Source organism: Curcuma longa, chromosome 11, assembly GCF_044706935.1.
Source record: "Curcuma longa cultivar G26 ecotype Majalengka, Jawa Barat chromosome 11, ITB_CL_G26_1.1, whole genome shotgun sequence".
NCBI lineage: Eukaryota > Viridiplantae > Streptophyta > Magnoliopsida > Zingiberales > Zingiberaceae > Curcuma > Curcuma longa.
Window position 1 is genome coordinate 4,382,381 of NC_133871.1, and position 17,924 is coordinate 4,400,304.

General features: G+C 41.2%; 4 protein-coding genes across 7 annotated transcripts; 3 read left to right on the top strand and 1 right to left on the bottom strand.

Moving 5' to 3' along the window:
• Positions 1-963: 963 nt before the first annotated feature.
• Positions 964-2,064, bottom strand: LOC141839950 (uncharacterized). Of its 2 annotated transcripts, XM_074727817.1 has the most exons (2): positions 1,279-2,064; positions 964-1,183 (listed from the first exon to the last, which is right to left on the bottom strand). In XM_074727817.1, exons 1-2 carry the CDS (start codon positions 2,028-2,030, stop codon positions 1,177-1,179), a joined length of 759 nt encoding a protein of 252 aa, XP_074583918.1. In that variant the 5' UTR covers positions 2,031-2,064; the 3' UTR covers positions 964-1,176. The 2 variants fall into 2 exon arrangements, with proteins under 2 accessions (XP_074583918.1, XP_074583917.1); XM_074727816.1 differs by having other exon boundaries at positions 964-2,064.
• A 497-nt stretch (positions 2,065-2,561) lies between these two features.
• On the top strand, positions 2,562-6,281 carry LOC141842392 (cytochrome b-c1 complex subunit Rieske-4, mitochondrial-like). The gene is made up of 2 exons (XM_074730603.1): positions 2,562-2,746; positions 5,417-6,281. The coding sequence occupies exons 1-2, from the start codon at positions 2,578-2,580 to the stop codon at positions 6,058-6,060; spliced, it is 813 nt and encodes a 270-aa protein (XP_074586704.1). The 5' UTR covers positions 2,562-2,577; the 3' UTR covers positions 6,061-6,281.
• A 2,016-nt stretch (positions 6,282-8,297) lies between these two features.
• Positions 8,298-9,471, top strand: LOC141841598 (ethylene-responsive transcription factor 3-like). Its single transcript, XM_074729779.1, has one exon. It carries the CDS (start codon positions 8,521-8,523, stop codon positions 9,148-9,150), a length of 630 nt encoding a protein of 209 aa, XP_074585880.1. The 5' UTR covers positions 8,298-8,520; the 3' UTR covers positions 9,151-9,471.
• Positions 9,472-11,001: 1,530 nt separating this feature from the next.
• Positions 11,002-16,715, top strand: LOC141841745 (RPM1-interacting protein 4-like). 3 transcript variants are annotated; one of them, XM_074729943.1, is made up of 6 exons: positions 11,002-11,088; positions 11,167-11,196; positions 11,298-11,381; positions 15,311-15,748; positions 16,160-16,366; positions 16,438-16,715. In XM_074729943.1, the coding sequence occupies exons 3-6, from the start codon at positions 11,337-11,339 to the stop codon at positions 16,468-16,470; spliced, it is 723 nt and encodes a 240-aa protein (XP_074586044.1). In that variant the 5' UTR covers positions 11,002-11,088; positions 11,167-11,196; positions 11,298-11,336; the 3' UTR covers positions 16,471-16,715. The 3 variants fall into 3 exon arrangements, with proteins under 3 accessions (XP_074586044.1, XP_074586046.1, XP_074586045.1); XM_074729945.1 differs by lacking the exons at positions 11,002-11,088; positions 11,167-11,196; positions 11,298-11,381 and adding an exon at positions 13,041-13,214 and having other exon boundaries at positions 15,314-15,748; XM_074729944.1 differs by lacking the exons at positions 11,002-11,088; positions 11,167-11,196; positions 11,298-11,381 and adding an exon at positions 13,093-13,214.
• Positions 16,716-17,924: the final 1,209 nt, after the last annotated feature.

A 17,924-nucleotide genomic window follows, 5' to 3' on the forward strand; every position in this document is an offset into this window, starting at 1 on the left:
ATTAGATTGATGGATCATGAAAGAATGAGAAATTTTCTTTTCTAATTGACCTGGAATATCATATAATGGAAGGATAGGGAAGTACAGGAGCAAGAGTCCTCGTGTCCTTCCATTGTGTGTATTCTTAGTTTCACCAACTTGAGGGAATTGATACTGCACCTCTTCCATGTCCATCCTGATTCTTTCACGGAGTGTCAATCAAAAAATACATTAAGATAGAACAGATTATAAGAATACTAAACTTGTAATTCAGAATAGCTGATCTCTCAGTTTAAGTTGTGACAGCAAGTGTGCGTACTTATGCATCTTTGATAGTTCAGAATATTTGAACTCATTAGAAATCAGTGAAGTACTTTATTCATAGCCAACAAATGAAGAAGAAGAAGATAGAATCATCATTCTCAAACTTACAGATTTGAGTAAAGGTCCAACTACAGAACCATTATGTTCAAACTAATAGAATTAAGTAATGATCCAACTATCAATATTTTTTGCCCTATGCAGCAAATAAAAATTTCCTGAACTAACAGATATCATAGAACAAATTTCTACTCCAAACATAGACTAATGCTAAAATCATGATTTTTAGAAATTGACAGATGCAATTTCATGTGCATTGACAAACAACACCAATGCATTGCAAACAGATATCAAAGGTAAAGTTGTTACCAATCAAGCTTTCCACCAGATGTTGATACCAAACATAAGCAAACAACTCATGGAAAAGGGTAACAAGAACCCACTAGAAGAGCTGTGATACCCTTATCAGCAACATGGAGGTAGGAATCACATGGATTGAGGTAATTGAAAAGGTGTTATGCTTGTGTTTCTCATGGTTCAGTGACTTACTGTGTTCCATCATTATTGCTCAACAATATTTCAAGGATGCCTTTGTGAGAACACTACATAATCAAGTGTTTCAAAGAGTCATATTAGAAGGCATCTCTCATAGTATTTTTGAACTAAAGCAACACAAAGTATACAATAGTACAGGACATATGGCTTACACCAAGCAAGATGATATGATTCTGAGAAACATTGTAACCAAATTGATGTAAGTTAGAGTTCACCAAAACTATTTAGACGATGCCTTGTCGCCAAGTTCAAAAAACTTCAAATTCACTTTAGGAATCCATGTTCTTCCTTAACCTCTGGATGCTACAAAACATCTTCCTCCTAGAGCCTACAGCATTGATCCCCATGTCTTTCAGATCATCCAGAGTGAGCAGTGGCAGCACCTCATCATCAACTTCATGTATCTCAAAAACAGGGGCATACCTGCCGAGCCCCAGTCCGTCGAGCCAGGACCGTACCCCGCCGTCCTCACCAGATCGCCATTGCCCGTCTCGCTCATACCAATCTCCACCATCCGTATCTGAGGGGCCATCCCCTGCTGCATCAGGTCCGGCGTCCCTGATCTCAGAAACCCTAACCCTAAGCCCAGCCGTCCTCCTGTCATTCCTCTCCGACGGGCTCCCAGCCCCTTCTGGTAATCCGTCATCCGCAGCATCCTCTCCGACGCCAGCTTTGAAATCGGTGCTTTCCAGTCCATCCTCTTCCTTCGAGACCCAGCTGGATCGAACCCGCCTCGCGCCGCGCCACGGTTTCGGATCGCGGCTGACCCTCCTCATGCCAGCACTGAGAGGATCAAGGTTCTCGTCGATATAGAGGATAGCCCCATCATCAGTAAGATTCGAAGGCGGCGGAGGAGGAAGCGCGTCCGCGCCGTCTTCCTCACCGGGGACCATGGCTGCGAGGTGGCGGGTCTTGGAAGGCTGCTTGTGGGCGGCAGGATGGTGGTAAACGCGGTGCTTGGTGTGATCTCGGTGCGCGGAGAGCTTCCAGTGCTTGGGGCGGCGGAGGTGGGGGTCGGAGGGGATAGCAGCGGGCTGGTCGCCGATCTCCCCGAGGCGCACACTTGGGCGACGCTGCCGCTTGGTTCCTGGCAGAGGGGCGGCCGGAGCCTCGACTGGTGGTGCGACAGCGGCGCCGCCATTGGAAGGCGGCTCCGGCGGTGGGAGGTCATCCATCAGGCGTTACGCGGATGATGGTACCAAACGAGGCCAGTCACGAGTGACAGATCAATGCAAGTACTGGCTTACGCTTTGAGGCCGTCCAAGACGCCTTGGAAACTTGAACGTACAATGTGAAGGATTGGCCCAAGATCGTTACATCGAACGGTCATTTGGCGGCCTTGACATGCTTCAGATCGCGAAGGAGCAATGCGGTTCTGGACATGATCCGGCAATTTTTTTTTCGAGGAATTGAATGAATTGACCTGAACGAAGTGAAAAGCCTAAATATTTGAAATTTTAATTATATTAATTCTGAATTTAATTTCAAATTGTTTTGAATTTATCAATCAAAATACTTGATTTTAGCTTTCTTTAAATGTATATAATTATTTTAACTACATTTTTAAAATAAAACATGACATAAATTTTATTTTATTTATGTCCAAATTATGAAAGGTATATGTTAAGAACGTTGTTCCTGAGGCACGTCATATCACGTCTATTTATGTTAACATCGTCCTGTGCCTGTTCGAAGCCCTAGAGATCTCGGTTGGTGGAAACGATGCTGAGGCTCGCCGGAAGAAGACTATCTGGGCTCTCATGGCGGCCGACGTCCTCCGCCTCTGCCTTCTTCTCGAGGAGTCCTGCACAAGGAGTGGTGGACTCGAACATCTCCGACGATTCCGTGTCTCGGTTCACCTTTCAATCGCCTCTCGTTGGGGCTGTCAGAGGTGAGGGATTCTTTTCTCTTTCGTTTTTTTTTTATTGTTAGAGAAGCGTTGTATGTTCACGAGCAAAAACAAATCAAACTTTGTAAATTGTTGGGCTCAGGATCGGAGAAATTAGATTCCTTCGGTCTTCTGCTTGTGCTTCTATTTCTCTTTTCTCTTTGTCCGTTATCTTCTTATTAGCCTGGTAGGATTGTAAATTAGTCCCGATCACGATCCCTTTTCGCAGGATTTTCGATTTCGTAGTTCATGCATAGTTAACCAATTTCAGAAATTCTTAACTATCTCATCAGTAGGTAGAAATTTCAGGCTTTGAGAATTGTTGAACCCATATTATTAATCCTGTGGGTTTCTGTATGTAGATCACAGAAATACTATCTCAAACTTGGAGATGAGTACTCTTGCACTGGGTAGTTAAAAAGATTTAGTCTGGGAAATGGAATCAACCTCGATTATTAGAAATTCATTTGGTACTAAAATGGAACTAAATAATTTGGAAGGATCGTTGCTAAGAACGACAAGTTTGGTTTTTTTTTTTTTTTTGCATCCATTGAAGTAGTTCCACTAATTTTCTCCAATATCACTAGTGAACGATACTAAACCATGTACTTTAATCATAGTTATTGACACATTATTTTCTTCTTATCAAAGAGTAATGTTAAATTGATATTTCCTCACATTGTGTATTTGGGTTACATGTTAAATAATATCAGCCAATGACCTGATGAATTAGAAACCAATTACGAAATAAATTAAAAAATTAGAAGATAGGTTTCTTCTTTAAAAAAAAATCTTTCCAGTGTGCATATTTTTTGTCATATTTCAGTGGACATGATATGTTAGTTTCTATGGAAATCAAGTTGCTTCAATCCAACATTTGTTTCTAAGAAGCAAACATCAGAAAATAAGTAGATCAACTACATTTATCAGGTCTAAACTTTTACCTATGCTACTAAAATTGCGAGTTCTAATGCACAAATTTAAAATACAAATAGAAGACAAAAAGTAGTCTATTACGAATATATAATTATGGAGATTCTGCTACTAGTTAAAATATTCAAATATTATATATGTGAAAAATCTTAAACTATTTTGTTATGTTTATTATATTAATTTAAGTTTATTCTCTTTTCCTTCTTTGGTTTGCTATTCTTCCTTTTTCATTGTTCTTTTCTTCTGCTTTTTTTCTCTTTCATTTTCCCTATTATTCTTTTGTTTTTCTATTAAATTTTGTGTATTGTTTAGCTCATGTTTAAGTTTTTCTGACATTTTATCAACGCCACAATAGTTTAAATCCATCAAGGAAGATGACATCACATCCTTGCTTCAGTCTATCCTTTGTTTCTCTTGCTATCTTGGTGGAGAAAAGTGATGGCATTGACAAAGATGTCTGCAAGTGTTTAGTAAAGGCACTCCTAGGCGCTATGGCACTATCTTCTTGTAGTTGTTGTGGGTCATATAGCAAGATAACTTCACCCAGGAGCATAATTTTAGAAAAGCTCAAAGTGCATACAAATCACATTTAATGATCTAGTATTGGACATATTAGTTTGCATCCTTTACCGTTATGGTTGTCGTCTTGTTTTTTCTATCATTTTCCATTGCAGAAAAAGAAGTTGGTACATTGAAGGAATGTTAATTTTTTTCCCTGAAAATGGCATCATTTCATTGAAATATCTAGAATCGGATAACTAGTTGTGGTATATTATTGTTGTTTGAGTTACGATATTACAGATTTACAGTAGCTTTTATGAGGACATGGTTATTAGAGACCTTCTTGAGCTATTCTGGCTTCCTATAGAAGGGTATTTTTCCATCTTGTCAACAATATAATGGTGTTTATGGCAGAGTCTGAGCAACTTTCAAGTTGACCATGTAGTTCACAGATTTGAAAGCAATGATTCTCAGGTGAAACTTAAGACCTGAGAACCAGATGTTGCATTTGCCATTAATTGACGTGTTAGTAAGTTTTGTTAACAATAGAGTTTGTTAAGCTTATAAGGCTGTGAATAGTTTAGATTTATTGATTACTGCATATAGCATTGACTTTCCTGGTGGTTATGGAATTATTCCAAAATTATTATTTCCTGATTGTATGTATTAACTTGGAGTTTCCCCCCTTCAATTTGCCTATTTTTATGACAGGATTCCATGGTTATGTGGATGTCACAGATGGCTTACAGTTTGCCACATTGAAATTGCAATTGAAATTTAACATCTCTCAATTGCCATGTTTAGTTAGCGAATTTCAGTGTTATTATAATTCGAGTTAATGTGAGATTGCTAAGGCACATAGTGAAACACTTTAAAGTTTAGGCTGGATTTGAAAAGATCTTGAGAGTTGGCACTAAACGTATATAGGTTATACATTGTTATCTCTGATACAAGAATCTTTACCTGTTTTGGATTTTAGAATATTTAACACAAATCCAAACTGTCATTTGAGCTAACATCATCAAAATATCAATTTTTGTCCTGTTCTAGTTGATGAATCATAATTTGTGTCATTCAATTTTTCATATGATCATTGATATCTATTCCTTGTAGTTGTTGATGATCTTGAATTTTTTATGATTTATTTTTTGTGATCTTCCTTAACTCACTGATGTCTATCTTTAGTTGTTGATCTAGAAAATTTTTTTCTTGATATTTTAGCTGTAAACAAATGTGCAGGGTATGCTTCTGAGACCCTTATGCCTAGGCATCAAGATTTGGGTTTAGCTGATCTTCCTGCAACTGTAGCTGCTGTGAAGAATCCAACCTCAAAGATTACGTACGACGAACATAACCACGAGCGTTACCCCCCAGGAGATCCAAGCAAGCGGGCTTTTGCATACTTTGTCTTGACTGGCGGTAGATTTGTGTATGCCTCGTTGCTTCGTCTCCTGATTCTCAAGCTCGTGTTGAGCATGTCACCAAGCAAAGATGTCCTGGCTCTAGCTTCCTTGGAAGTAGATCTCTCCAGCATCGCACCAGGTTCCACAGTGACCGTGAAGTGGCGAGGAAAACCTGTTTTCATAAGACGCCGAACAGAGCAAGATATCAAGTTGGCCAACAGCGTTGATGTTTCATCACTTCGTGATCCGCAGGAGGATGCGGATAGGGTGCAGAACCCTGAGTGGCTAGTTGTGGTCGGTGTCTGTACCCACTTGGGATGCATTCCATTGCCCAACGCCGGCGACTTTGGCGGGTGGTTCTGCCCTTGTCATGGTTCCCATTACGATATCTCAGGGAGGATTCGGAGAGGCCCAGCTCCGTTCAACCTTGAGGTTCCCCAGTATTCCTTCTTGGAGGAGAACAAGCTGCTCATCGGTTGAGTTCCACTCCATCACATTCTTCTACGATATCTCTATAACATGAATATTCCATATTTTTCTGCCAGAATCGTTGGCAGTTGAATTCAAATAAATGTTATTTGCCTTTGAGTGTATTGGCGCTTGAATTACTAGAAAGATAGCGCTCCAATCTTGTTTCGAGCTTTACTTCTGAACTATTTGATTCTTTGGGAAGTAAAACAAGTTCAATCGTAAGCTATTAATTGCCATTGTGCCAATCCTGAGGATGAGATATGATGATGATTACCCAGACTTGAGGCAGAGAAGAAGATGACTCAGAGTTCTATCCTAAGGATGAGATCGACCATGTTGCCGATGTGTTTGTTTATCAGGAGGTTTAATAGGCAGATGGTAGTTTTCGCCGGAGCCTCCCTTGACAGATCCAATCCAAGTATGCCGTCGCTACCGCCGATGCAATTCCAAGCACCGGCGGCCACGTCATCCAAACGCTTGAACGAAACGATGACTAAGCCACCGTTCACGTGTTGAAACCAGTGACTGCATTAATTTTATAATAATTAAACTAATAATAATTCCAATTAATTAGGCCTATACTTTATAGGTCACGTGTTCACGTGCTAGGCGTGTGCAATACTAAATGCGGGCAGAGCAGTTCCCAGCCCAGAGACGGATCGTGGGCGACGGGTGGCTTCTCGGTTGCTTCTGGTCTATGCAGGCCGTTCAAACGTGGGTGGGGGTGGGTGGGTGGTGGTGCCTTGACGCGCGAGTTGTGCGCTTGTGGCGTCCGCATCAGACGCCGGTGTGGAATGAGATTATGGTGGGAATAGTAAACCGAATATGCGGGTAGTCTTTCGCAACGCGGCTGCGCCGCCTCGGACTGACTGCGCGTTTCACACGCATCGCTCGCCAATATTGTGAATGAGATTTATTATTTCTTTTCCATTAATTATCCGTTAATTTCTTGAATATATATTCTTTTAGTTTTTTTTAAAAAAATTATTTGATTTTATGGAGTATTCATATTCTAAATTGTTACTGGCCACAAGAGTTGTGGCTCAGCCGCGGATCACGATTACTATTCCGATTCGGAGCTGTGTTTGGATCCGAACCGATATCGTGTTGTCTCCGCAGAGCAACAGGGAACCCAACCATTACTCGTCCTTACGCTCTGTTTGGGAGGAGGTGAGGGAAAGGGAGGGAAAGGTAAGGGAGAGGGAAAAAATTTTTTTCCTGTGTTTGGGATGCGGTGAGATAAGGAAGGGAAGGGGAAAGAAGGGGAAAGCTTCCCCTTCCGTGCTTATGAATACGTAGATTTTCTTACACCCCAAATCGGGGTGTAAGGAAGGGGAAATACATTTATTCCAATTTTACCCATTCTCTTCTTCGTTTCTATGGTGTTCAAGAGCTACGTCGTCGTGGATGCGTCCCCCGTCGCGAGAGTAGGAGGCTGCTGGACTGGGGAAACTGATCGGCTTCGCTCTCGTCGCCCCGTCGCGAGAGTAGGAGGCTGCTGGACTGGAGAAGGCTGCTGGACTGGGGAAACTGGATGCTGTGGCCGGCCTGCGCGATATGGAAGCAGAGGATCAGCCTGCGAGATCAAAGGTCGCGAGAGGAGGGGGCAACTGACCTGCGGGAGGGGTCGGTCTCCGTCGGAAAGGCGGATCACCGGCACTGCGAGATCGGAGGTGCGAGGCCACTAGCAACTGGCCACCGACGGCGGGGCTCGAGGACGACCGCTGGCGCGGCGGAGGGGAATCCGCTGGCGCTGGCGCGGTTGCGGGACGGCGGCGGCGAGGGAATCCGCTGGCGGCGAGGGAATCCGCTGGTGCGGCGGAGGGGAAGAGGCGGCTGCGGGACGGCGGAGGTCGAAGACGAGGAGGAAGGAAGGAGATGGAATCGAGGAGATTTTTGGCATTTTATATCTTTAACTCCCATTTCCTTCCCTTTGGACTTTCCTTTCCTCCCAAACAAAGTTACTTTTCTTCTCCTCCCTTCCCTTCCCTTCCCCTCCCTTCCCTTTCCATTAATGAACCGTCCCTCACCCGATCCAAACAGACTGTTATGGATTGGGAGCCACGTGAAGACGAATCAGTGGAAGGGTAGGTTGGAGTTCTACCGACAAAGCGATTTTAAGTCAAAAATAAATAAATTTTGGGTTTTTTAAAAAAGTTAGTATGGGTACTGAAGTCATTTTACATCGCCCAAATGCTCGACGGCAGGCCATATAAGGAGGAGGCCGGCGAGAAGGGCGAGGCCAGGCGAGGCGGAACGGCCGGTAGGTGGAGATCGAGATAGCTTGAGGCTCTAGGCGTCGGCGATTGCGTCCTGACAAGGAGTTCTTCCAGATTCGTCTTCTAAGTCCTTCCTCATCTGCATCTGCCTCTTGGCGGCGTTGAACTTATCTGAGCTCGTCGGATCGGAGAGAGAAGTCCTTTTTTTTTTTTGAGATCGATCTCGTTTTAGGCGATCTGAACGCTGCTGATGAGGAAGGGCCGCGCGCACGCGGGGCAGCCGGCGGAAGCCGCGCTGACGGCGGTGGGGATGCGGTTCCGTGGCGTGAGGAAGCGGCCGTGGGGCCGGTTCGCGGCGGAGATCCGCGACCCGTTGAAGAAGACGAGGGTCTGGCTCGGGACCTTTGATTCCGCCGAGGACGCCGCCCGAGCTTACGATGCTGCGGCCTTGGCCCTACGAGGTCCCAAGGCCAAGACGAATTTCGCCTCCTCCGCGTCCCCTTTCCTAATTCCGCCTCTCCTCCCCTTGAAGGCTTCCGGTCATTTACCATATCATCATCAGCGTCACCAACCTCGGCCCCTTGCTCCGCGGCCGGCCTCTAGCAGCCACAGCAGCACCGTGGAGTCCTCCAGCGAGCCGAGGCTGCCGCCCTCGTCGTTTCCCATCCGAGCGAGGCAATCAATGTGCAAGCGACAGGCCAAACCCCCTCCTCCCCCGCGCGTGCTGAACGGCGACGATGATTTCCACAGCGACTGTGGATCCTCCCCCATCGTAGATGATGACGTCGGCGACGTCGTATCATTTTGTCGGCAGGTGCTGCCCTTTGATCTCAACCTCCTCCCTGACGAAGACTTCCAGGACACAGTTCTCCACCTCTGATGTGCGTTCTCTCCGCCGAGAGAAGAGACAAAATAGATTAAAAAAATTGGTTTTTTTTTTCTTCTATCCTTATGATTTCCCATATCTTCTTTCACAAATACATTCGACTTAGGGTTTAATACCTAAATCTATATGTACGGGGTTGGATTTGAGGTGTGATAGCAATTATGAGAGGTAGGATTATGGATCGGGTAGTATTTTGAGACCAGATTTGAGGTTTGTCTTGGATCTGTTGCTCTTGTTTTCATTGTTCAATGTACAAACAAATCTCTATTCAATTAAGAGAAAAAAAATTAAAGAAGAATCTAACTTTAGCTTGTTTCTCCCAATAGTTTGATGTTTTTCTCCTCGAGTTTCATGTTGTTCTTTAAGTCTATGCCTCCGTGGAACGGTTGAAGAATATTTTGTTTATCTGATTCATGTCATGAGAAGGCCCATGAAAGATGCTCATGATCGGAACCCATTGATGATTATGAACTCAAGAGTCTAAGCTGCATTCCGTGTTGGGAGTATATAGATTTGGAATCTGCTTCATTGCTTCAAGGATAATCGCCTTCATCTCCTATCACTAAATAATTACTTTCTATTGGATTGGCATAGTTTGTGAGAAAGCTTGTATATATATTTTAACTTGTGCAAGATTTTGCCACCAGTGTTTCTTGTGCTGTATTAGAGCTACTATTATTGCTTAGCTGATCAACTGTTTGTTCAAGTATTTGGAATCTAGACACCTCTAAGGCATACTTTTCATTGTTCCTCATTTTACTGTGCTTTTGTTCATTGCTTGCTATGATTAAGGTTAATAGCATTCTGCTCTTGTTCGATTTACTCCAAGAATCACATTTTGTAGTGTATTAGAGCTAATATTATTGCTTAGCTGATCAACTGTTTGTTCAAGTATTAGGAATCTAGACACCTCTAAGACATACTTTTCATTGTTCCTCATTTTACTGTGCTTTTGTTCATTGTCTGCTATGATTAAGGTTAATAGCATTCTGCTCTTGTTCAATTTACTCGAGGAATCACATTTTGTAGTGCTCGTTTATCATCTCCTTTTATCACCCTGCTAAAATTGTTAGTTGCTTGTTCCTCTGTATGACACTTTACTTTGATCTGGTTATTTTGTAAATAAAACTGCATAACTGATGTGATACTTTGGGTTATGCTCTGCTGCTTTACTCATTAGAAATGTGTTGTCTTGCTATTTTCTGAACTGGCTCTCTCCACAAACTATTTGAGAAAATAACTTGAGATATAGTCAAAGATTTTCCTTTGCTAATTAGCATCAGAGGTGACATGTTAGTTGTGTATTAGAAGGAATTCACATCTCTTTGTGGTGGAGATTGAGTTACATGCTTTTACAAGACAATTCAATGTACAGTGGGCACAATCTTTCTTGCTTCTAATTTTGTGTTTTTGAATCTTTACCGGTACAGTTTTTACTCTAATGATTGATAGGCTGAGATCACCTTGGTCTTATGTTTAATTGGATTTATTGTTTTTGGCATTTAATTTAGTCTTATATTGATTAAATAGGTTTCAGCATTACCATTAGACCTTACAATTTGATGTGCCAAATGTCATTGTTATCAATCCATAAATCTATAACTGGATGTATAATGTATCTGTATCTACTTGTGAACTAAAACAAACCCCAACCAGTATTTAACTTTGATCTGTTGAAATATTTACCTTAGCAATTTGCTTATTCTCGTTTTTTTACTGCTTTTCTTTGCAGATTGTGTTGTGGTATTAAGATATCACTTTTTAGAGAAATACTGATAAAACTTAAGTTTAAGAATATGGCATAATATGATTCTACTATGAATGCTATTGCAATGCTTCTCCTTTGTAAAATTGTATCACTTACAGACTCAGATCTTTCTTCTTCGGTTCATTCAACCAAGACCTGCGCGATAGGCTTCAACATCAATTGAGGTATGTTAAGCACCTTGTTATCTTCAGCTGCTTGCTTTATTCCCAACTCATTTACCTAAATCTTTCCTAACCTTTCAGAGCTCCTGCCGACAACAGAAAACAAAACTGGTATGTTTTAGCCTCTTCGGCATGTGTATGGTTTTGTATTCCCTGTAAGTATCGCAAGCAACCCTAATCTGGTGATGTGCTCGTATTGGTATCAACTTTAGGTGCTGTGCGAGTCTTTTCCAGTTTGCGAAGCAAAGTCGATGCAGTGGTTAGACCAAACTCTTGTCTGGTCTCTAGTGATTGAGGTAAGTTCTTAATGCTTATGGTTGGTTTAGAAAGAAAAAAAAAAAGAGTTGTGGTGGTTAAGAAAGCACTCACCCTTCCATCAAACTTTCATCTGTGTCGATCTTTGTACACTAACCCAAAAGATTATTTTGATGAATGTGTTTGGTGTTGTGAAAGCATGTAGGTGGAAGGTGCTAAGAATATGAATTTTTCATGCATTAGTTTAATCTCTAGTTTAAGGGTTGGTTAGAAAGTAAGTGATTTGAGAACATGATTGAGACCCATCATACATCGACATTAATTATGGTGGTTATAGGCAGGGGCGGAGCTAGGATTTTTACCGAGGGGGGGGGTCATTTTTTAACATCGCATTGTCACACTAATAAAATAAAATTTGAATTAACTAAGAAATAAATTACATTCAACGCAATCTAAATTGCACTCTTCGCTTTTTCATAGACTCAAATTCATTTATGATAGAATTGACATCAAAACTGTGAGCAATATCCTTCTCAATATACATTATCAAATAACTTGATAAGAAATCATCTTCCATTTTGTTCTGCAATCTATTCTTCACAATTTTCATTGCAGAAAATGCACGCTCCGTTGTTGCAGTAGAAACTGATAAAATCAAAATAAGTCGAATCAATTTATCAAGAAGAAAATAACTTCCGAACCACGTCGACGTGACTTCATCTTCGTCACAGCCCTCCCCAATTTCCGCCCGTTTCTTCTCTGGAGGTGTGGGGAGGACGTGGCTTCTGAACCAGTATTTTCACGCCCACACATCATCGTTCTTCGATCTCAAATGGTAGCCACAGTTGTCGCGCCCAGCTCCGCACCCGCCGCGGTTCACCCGACCCCCGTCCGCTTTCTCAGGCCCGGCTCCCCCTCCTCCTCCCCTTCCGGCCCCGTCGTTTACTGGATGTTTCGCGACCAGCGAGCCGTCGACAACTGGGCCACGCCGTTGATCTCGCGCGCTCCGCCGTCCCCCTCTCCGTCGCCTTCTGCCTGTCACGCCGTTTTCTCGACGCCCACGCCTGCCAGCTCGGCTTCATGCTCCGCGCTCTCCGCCCTCTCTCTCGCCGCCTTGCAGCCCTCGGCCTCCCCTTCTTCCTCCTCCACGGCGACGCGCTCGATGCCCTCCCAGTTGCACATTTTTTCGAAGTTAGGGGGGGCAGGGGGGCGACCGCCCCCAGGCGCCCCCCTTTAGCTCCGCCCTTGATTATAGGATAAGTCTCAAGTTCTTCAACATAGGCTCTGAATTAGATGAATCGAGTGACCGAGCGAGCGAGATGGATAAACTAGGCGACCGGAGAGGTTGAACCATTGAAGCACTCAAAGTTAGTTAAACCAAAATTGGTCAAGAAGTGCTCGCTGTGAATTAGTAGAGAGGAGTTGACCGGGCGCCGATTGCCCAATTATGTTGGCCAGGTCTAAGGAGAGAGAACAGTTGACCGGCAACGTCAACGATATGAGCTGTGAGAGAGAGAAAGCCCAAAAACTTTCATATTTTCAAATTAGCCCCATAGTGATTAGCCCCATTTGAAAAGTTCAATTTTGAGGGACCAAATAAAAATAAAATAAAATAAATGGGGGCTAATTGACGTTTGACTTAGTCAGGTTAGTAATCCAACGTGGTGAGCGTCCGCGTTGTCTCGGTCGCCAGCTTGTCGCTCGGTCGCCTGTCGCCGTGGCTGGCTTCGCCTTCTCCACGTTTTTTTATTGAGGAAGAGAGGCGAGGTCTTTCACCATTCGCTGGCCGCGCGCTGTCTCCCTTCTCATCTCCTTTTCGATCTTCTAGGTTCCGCAACTTGCGAAAGCATCTCCTTGCTCGCGTTGTCATGGCTGTGAGTCGATTTCTTCGGCCAAATCTTTCTCGGTTTGGTCGCTTTGATTGCTGAAAGATCGAAATTTATTTATTTATTTATTTAAAAAAAAATGGGAGCTGCGGGACTATGGCTAGATAAATGCTTGCAAGATCGTTCATTTATTCATGTAGTTGTATGGCTCCGCCACTTGGGTTTTCGTCGCTGAAGGTGGCTCTTTGATTTGCTTTAATGGTACAAGATGCTTCTTTCTGTGTTTAGATAAAATAGTGTTTTCTGGACTTGATTTGCATTGTTGCAACTCCCTTATGATCTTCTATCTTAGTTCCTCCCTTTTTCTATAATTATTTAGTAACGTGGGCTTGAAACATTTAAAGCTCAAGCGTGGTAAGTGTATTCTAATTATTTTTCTCCATCAAACTCTATAAACCACTTGATTCCTCTCAACCTGTTTGGAATCAATTCATAAAAGAAATAATAGAACTGCATCAAATGTAGAATTATTAAGACATCAAAATTGTGTTTGCTGATTGATCATGAAATTTCCATTTCCAGAGAACTTGAGTAAATTAGTTAAATATGCACAAATAATTAATTTTGAGGAACAGTAGGATATACAAATCCAACAACTTTTGGGGGATTGAAGAAACCAACTCTTCAGACAACTAAAATTTGAATTCTCAATTTTCTATGATTTCAAATGTAGGAATTCATTATGGCCATGGAATTGAAATTCCAGTTGCAGGCTGTGTTTAAATGCTTTTGTTTGTTTGTTTTTGTTTTATTTTGATATGTATTAATTTTTTATTCCTGCATATTACTTGAGAAGAATTTGTGGTGAATATGAAGCTATGAGTTCATTTGTTTCAGTAATTGAAATGAATACCTTTAAGGTTTTCACATTAGCATGGAAAATCATTTTCATTGATTTTTCTTTCTTTTGCATTAGGTAGCTTGTAAGTTCATCTACTTGTGAATTAGCTTCCATGTAAATTTCATGACAATGACATGCAGATTGATGATCTAGAGAACATATATTTAAATGGACTTGCTCTCTGTGATTAGCTTAAAAAGTTGACTTTTTAACGTACTTATCAGAACCTAACCAAAAAATCCAACCAGAAAAGCTCTAGGTCAACTGGTTTTGTGGTCAAACCAATGGGCCAATTGGTCAAATTTCATTTAGACCTGGAAATCACTCCAGACAACATAAGAACCAAAAATTGAGGATAGTAAAAATAACTATTTTAAAAGTCTTAAAGAGTTTCATATAAACAAGTATTCTTTCATATACTTTAATCTTAAAGCCAACTAAAGGAATTCGATGGAGGAACTTGGATGGTCGTGCTCTGTGTCAAAGAAGAAGGCTTCAAAACAATTGTTGTCTGACTGTAGGTAGCGACTGCAATGCAAGAATAGGACAACTAGAGTGAAGGGCGAACAAGATTGGAGAGGAAGAGAAGAGTTTGTAGCTTTAGGTGTTCACACTGACTACAGTGTGCTCCGGTGCTGGTGGATGACTATGTGCAAGATCAAGAATTCAGAATAGGAGAGGGAGAGACCTAGAGGGAGAGTAATTGAGAAACAGAAGATTGGACCATTAGGGTGCTACTTGTAGAAATAAAACCAGGCCAGCTTTTATTAAACTGGCTGGTGTCACGGGTTCGATAAAAACTGGCCAGTCTAACCTGTTTTTTCCCAGCTTGGATGAACTTCCCAGCTCATCCGTACATCGTGTATCTTTCAAATTGAACATACCTGTGTTAGTATCGATGGAATCAAAATATCTCCACAATGGTATGATATTGTCCACTTTGGACCTATGCACTCATGGTTTTGTTCTTCGGCTCTCCCCAAAAGGTCTTTCCATTCTTTTAAACTCATGATATTTTCCATGTGCTTTAGATGTGAGACTATGTTCACCTTTGCAACCCAACAATCCCCCCCTGCTTTTGATTCATATACTTGCTATAGGAGGCAAAACTAGTGTGGCAAACCAGTAAATCCAATGCTATATCATTTTTATCGACTGACTAATTTGTCACTCCTGATATCTGGCACTACACCTTCCCATATTTTCAAAATATACTCAACTACTGTTGTTTTGAATTTTACAGCAGCGTGGTGGACATGTACCGCGTTTTGGTGATTGGAACCAAAATGCCGCCTACACGACATATTTTGATACGGCACGCAAGGGGAAAACTCCTGGAGCAAACATTCTCAACCCAAATGATCCAGAGCAGATGGCAGAGCTCCACAGAGCTGGAGGTCAGCCTGTAGAGCCTCAATATCCCAATCAAGGCCACAGGGACAAACCGACAGAGTATGATGGGGCAAATCACCATCCGAGAGCAAACTATGGCAGAGAAGAAAGGGAATGGGAAGATATTGCTCAAGCTCCACCACAGTCTAGAAATAGCAGTCAGCGATCTAATGTGGATCAGCAAGGTAGGAACCATGGAACTCGTAGGAGCATGGGAGAAGCTGGTCAATTCCCTTCCCGATCACCAGTGACACAGGGGAGAGCATCAAACGCTCTACAAGGAACAACTGTAAGACTTTTTCCCCCTATTCATGAACTTTCATCCTAAAGTTAATAATATCACGCTGGTTCTTGTAAAAAATTTTATGACTGCTACCTCAAATGATATTTTGTCATTTTGTCAGTTGGAAAAGGATGTGGATATTTGTGGTCTAACAAATCATGTTATAGTCTAAGCTTGCTCTCATGACCAGGTTGGGCCAAGGAGAAAAGGAACTAAAGTATTAGTTTACATGAATGGCTTATTCACAAGTTAGCTCGCATAGCATGGATATAGCAATAGGGATTTACTAGTAACAAAGAGATAGAAACATGATTTCTGTTGTAATATTGATCATAAGCTTGCACAATGCCAAAATCATTAACTTCATAATCTTTTCTTGCTCTCTTCATTTGATCCTCACATGCTTAATAACGACAGGGACGCCAAAGAGCCACAGCGATTCCCAAATTTGGAGACTGGGATGCACCAGATCCTCAACCAAATGGATACACAGTCATCTTCAACCAAGTTAAAGAAGATAGGAAGGCGGCCGCTGCGACTCACATTCCACCAATTCCTCCTCAGCCTGTACGTCCACCAACAGACAACAAGTCATACAGGCAAAAGGAGTCCTTCTGGAGTTGGGTAAGTTCTAAATTGTGCTACACTTTCATCTCGACAATTGATCTTATGTAAATCTATGGATCCTTTTGCAGCTCTGTCCATGCCTACGTCCAAGTGCATCATAATGATCAAATTAAGCCACAGCAGTCGAGAAGATGGACGGTTTCTTAGTGTTTACTCATTCTTGTTTATGTATAGGATGATGCATATAAGCAAACTATTAGATGCCCAATTTATTTGATATGTTTCAGTATGTTGTTGCTATTTTATTTTGGGGGTTGAGATGGAGTGGAGTGATTTAGTGAAACAAATTGTAAGATTCATGAGAAAACTCGTCTGTGTTCCTTATCTATTGATTGGTTTTTAATGTTCCTTTAATGACCCTTTCGTGAGTCTTCCATCTTCACCTGAGATTACACCAGGGTTGACTATGTTGGTAATGCAAATTGCTGTTGTTGATTTTTAGAGAAGTCAAATTTGCAGAAAGGTGTTGATAAAAAATTGATTTAATTGTCTGTTTTGGCAACACTAGTGGATCAACTTAGATGTTGAGAGTTATATGTATTGTAGGATATTGTTTTAAGTGGGATGAAAAATCTAGGACGTTGACGGTTGAGCGAGGAGTTGTTGGCTTTTCCAAATTTATCCAATGGGTGAATAAGGAAAAGATCATCTGCCTTTAAGATTAATTGAGCCTGTAGTACTTGGATCATAGTTTGCAAAATTGTGATCCTACGCAGGATCAAATCGATCGAGATCGGATTGTAGAATCATACGATCTTAAAAAAAAAAAATTTGAAATTTTATGGCACATGATTAATAATTACAATCATTGACATTCAACACCATAGATAATATTATTACATATATAAATTTAAATTAACTAATAATTTAATTATCATTCTAGCACAATAACATTCAATAATATTTATATTTTTTATATCATAAAATGAAAGAGTATAAAATTTCTATTAATACAATAATAATAATTGCATTCAACCATAAGAATATTTCCTTGGTTCACAAGATGATTCAGTTTAAAGGCTAACAAAGCAGCTGACGTAGTGGAAGCTATTAAAATCTTTGATTCAAATATAAACGTCGAAAATAATCTTCTAAAGATTTGTTGATTCCGAGACAATAGATATATAAAAACTCATCATTTTGGAGAAAAAAATAATGAAATATTATTGAAAAAAATTAACTCAAAAATAACTAAATAAATATTTAAATAGTCACCCTAATCCTAACTCAAAAATAACTAAACATAACCTAAATTATAAAATAGTCTAAAAGATAATAAAAAAAATTACAAATCTTTCAAGCTTCCGAAAAGGTTTTAAATGACTTTTTTGAGTTTGAAACTGGGCAGTTATGGGTTTCACCCATTAACTAACTGTAGATCTCTAAACATGCTTTAGTTTGATATATTATAGATTCTGTAGCTTAATCCGAATTAAAAGTTATGATTTCTCAAAGTTTCTATCAATCTTGCTCCGATCTTACCGATCCTACTCTGATCCTATCGATCCCACCAATCTTGTTTTGTTTCTACTATAAAAAATGATCCTAAACAATC

Bases quoted from the DNA above. Each gene is read 5' to 3' on its own strand.
- LOC141841598 (XM_074729779.1), top strand. From the start codon at position 8,521: ATGAGGAAGGGCCGCGCGCACGCGGGGCAGCCGGCGGAAGCCGCGCTG.
- LOC141842392 (XM_074730603.1), top strand. From the start codon at position 2,578: ATGCTGAGGCTCGCCGGAAGAAGACTATCTGGGCTCTCATGGCGGCCG. The intron at 2,747-5,416 runs GTGAGGGATTCT...ACAAATGTGCAG, and splicing joins TCTCGTTGGGGCTGTCAGAG to GGTATGCTTCTGAGACCCTT.
- LOC141839950 (XM_074727816.1), bottom strand. From the start codon at position 2,030: ATGGATGACCTCCCACCGCCGGAGCCGCCTTCCAATGGCGGCGCCGCT.
- LOC141841745 (XM_074729943.1), top strand. From the start codon at position 11,337: ATGCAGTGGTTAGACCAAACTCTTGTCTGGTCTCTAGTGATTGAG. The intron at 11,382-15,310 runs GTAAGTTCTTAA...TGAATTTTACAG, and splicing joins TCTGGTCTCTAGTGATTGAG to CAGCGTGGTGGACATGTACC. The intron at 15,749-16,159 runs GTAAGACTTTTT...TAATAACGACAG, and splicing joins ACGCTCTACAAGGAACAACT to GGACGCCAAAGAGCCACAGC.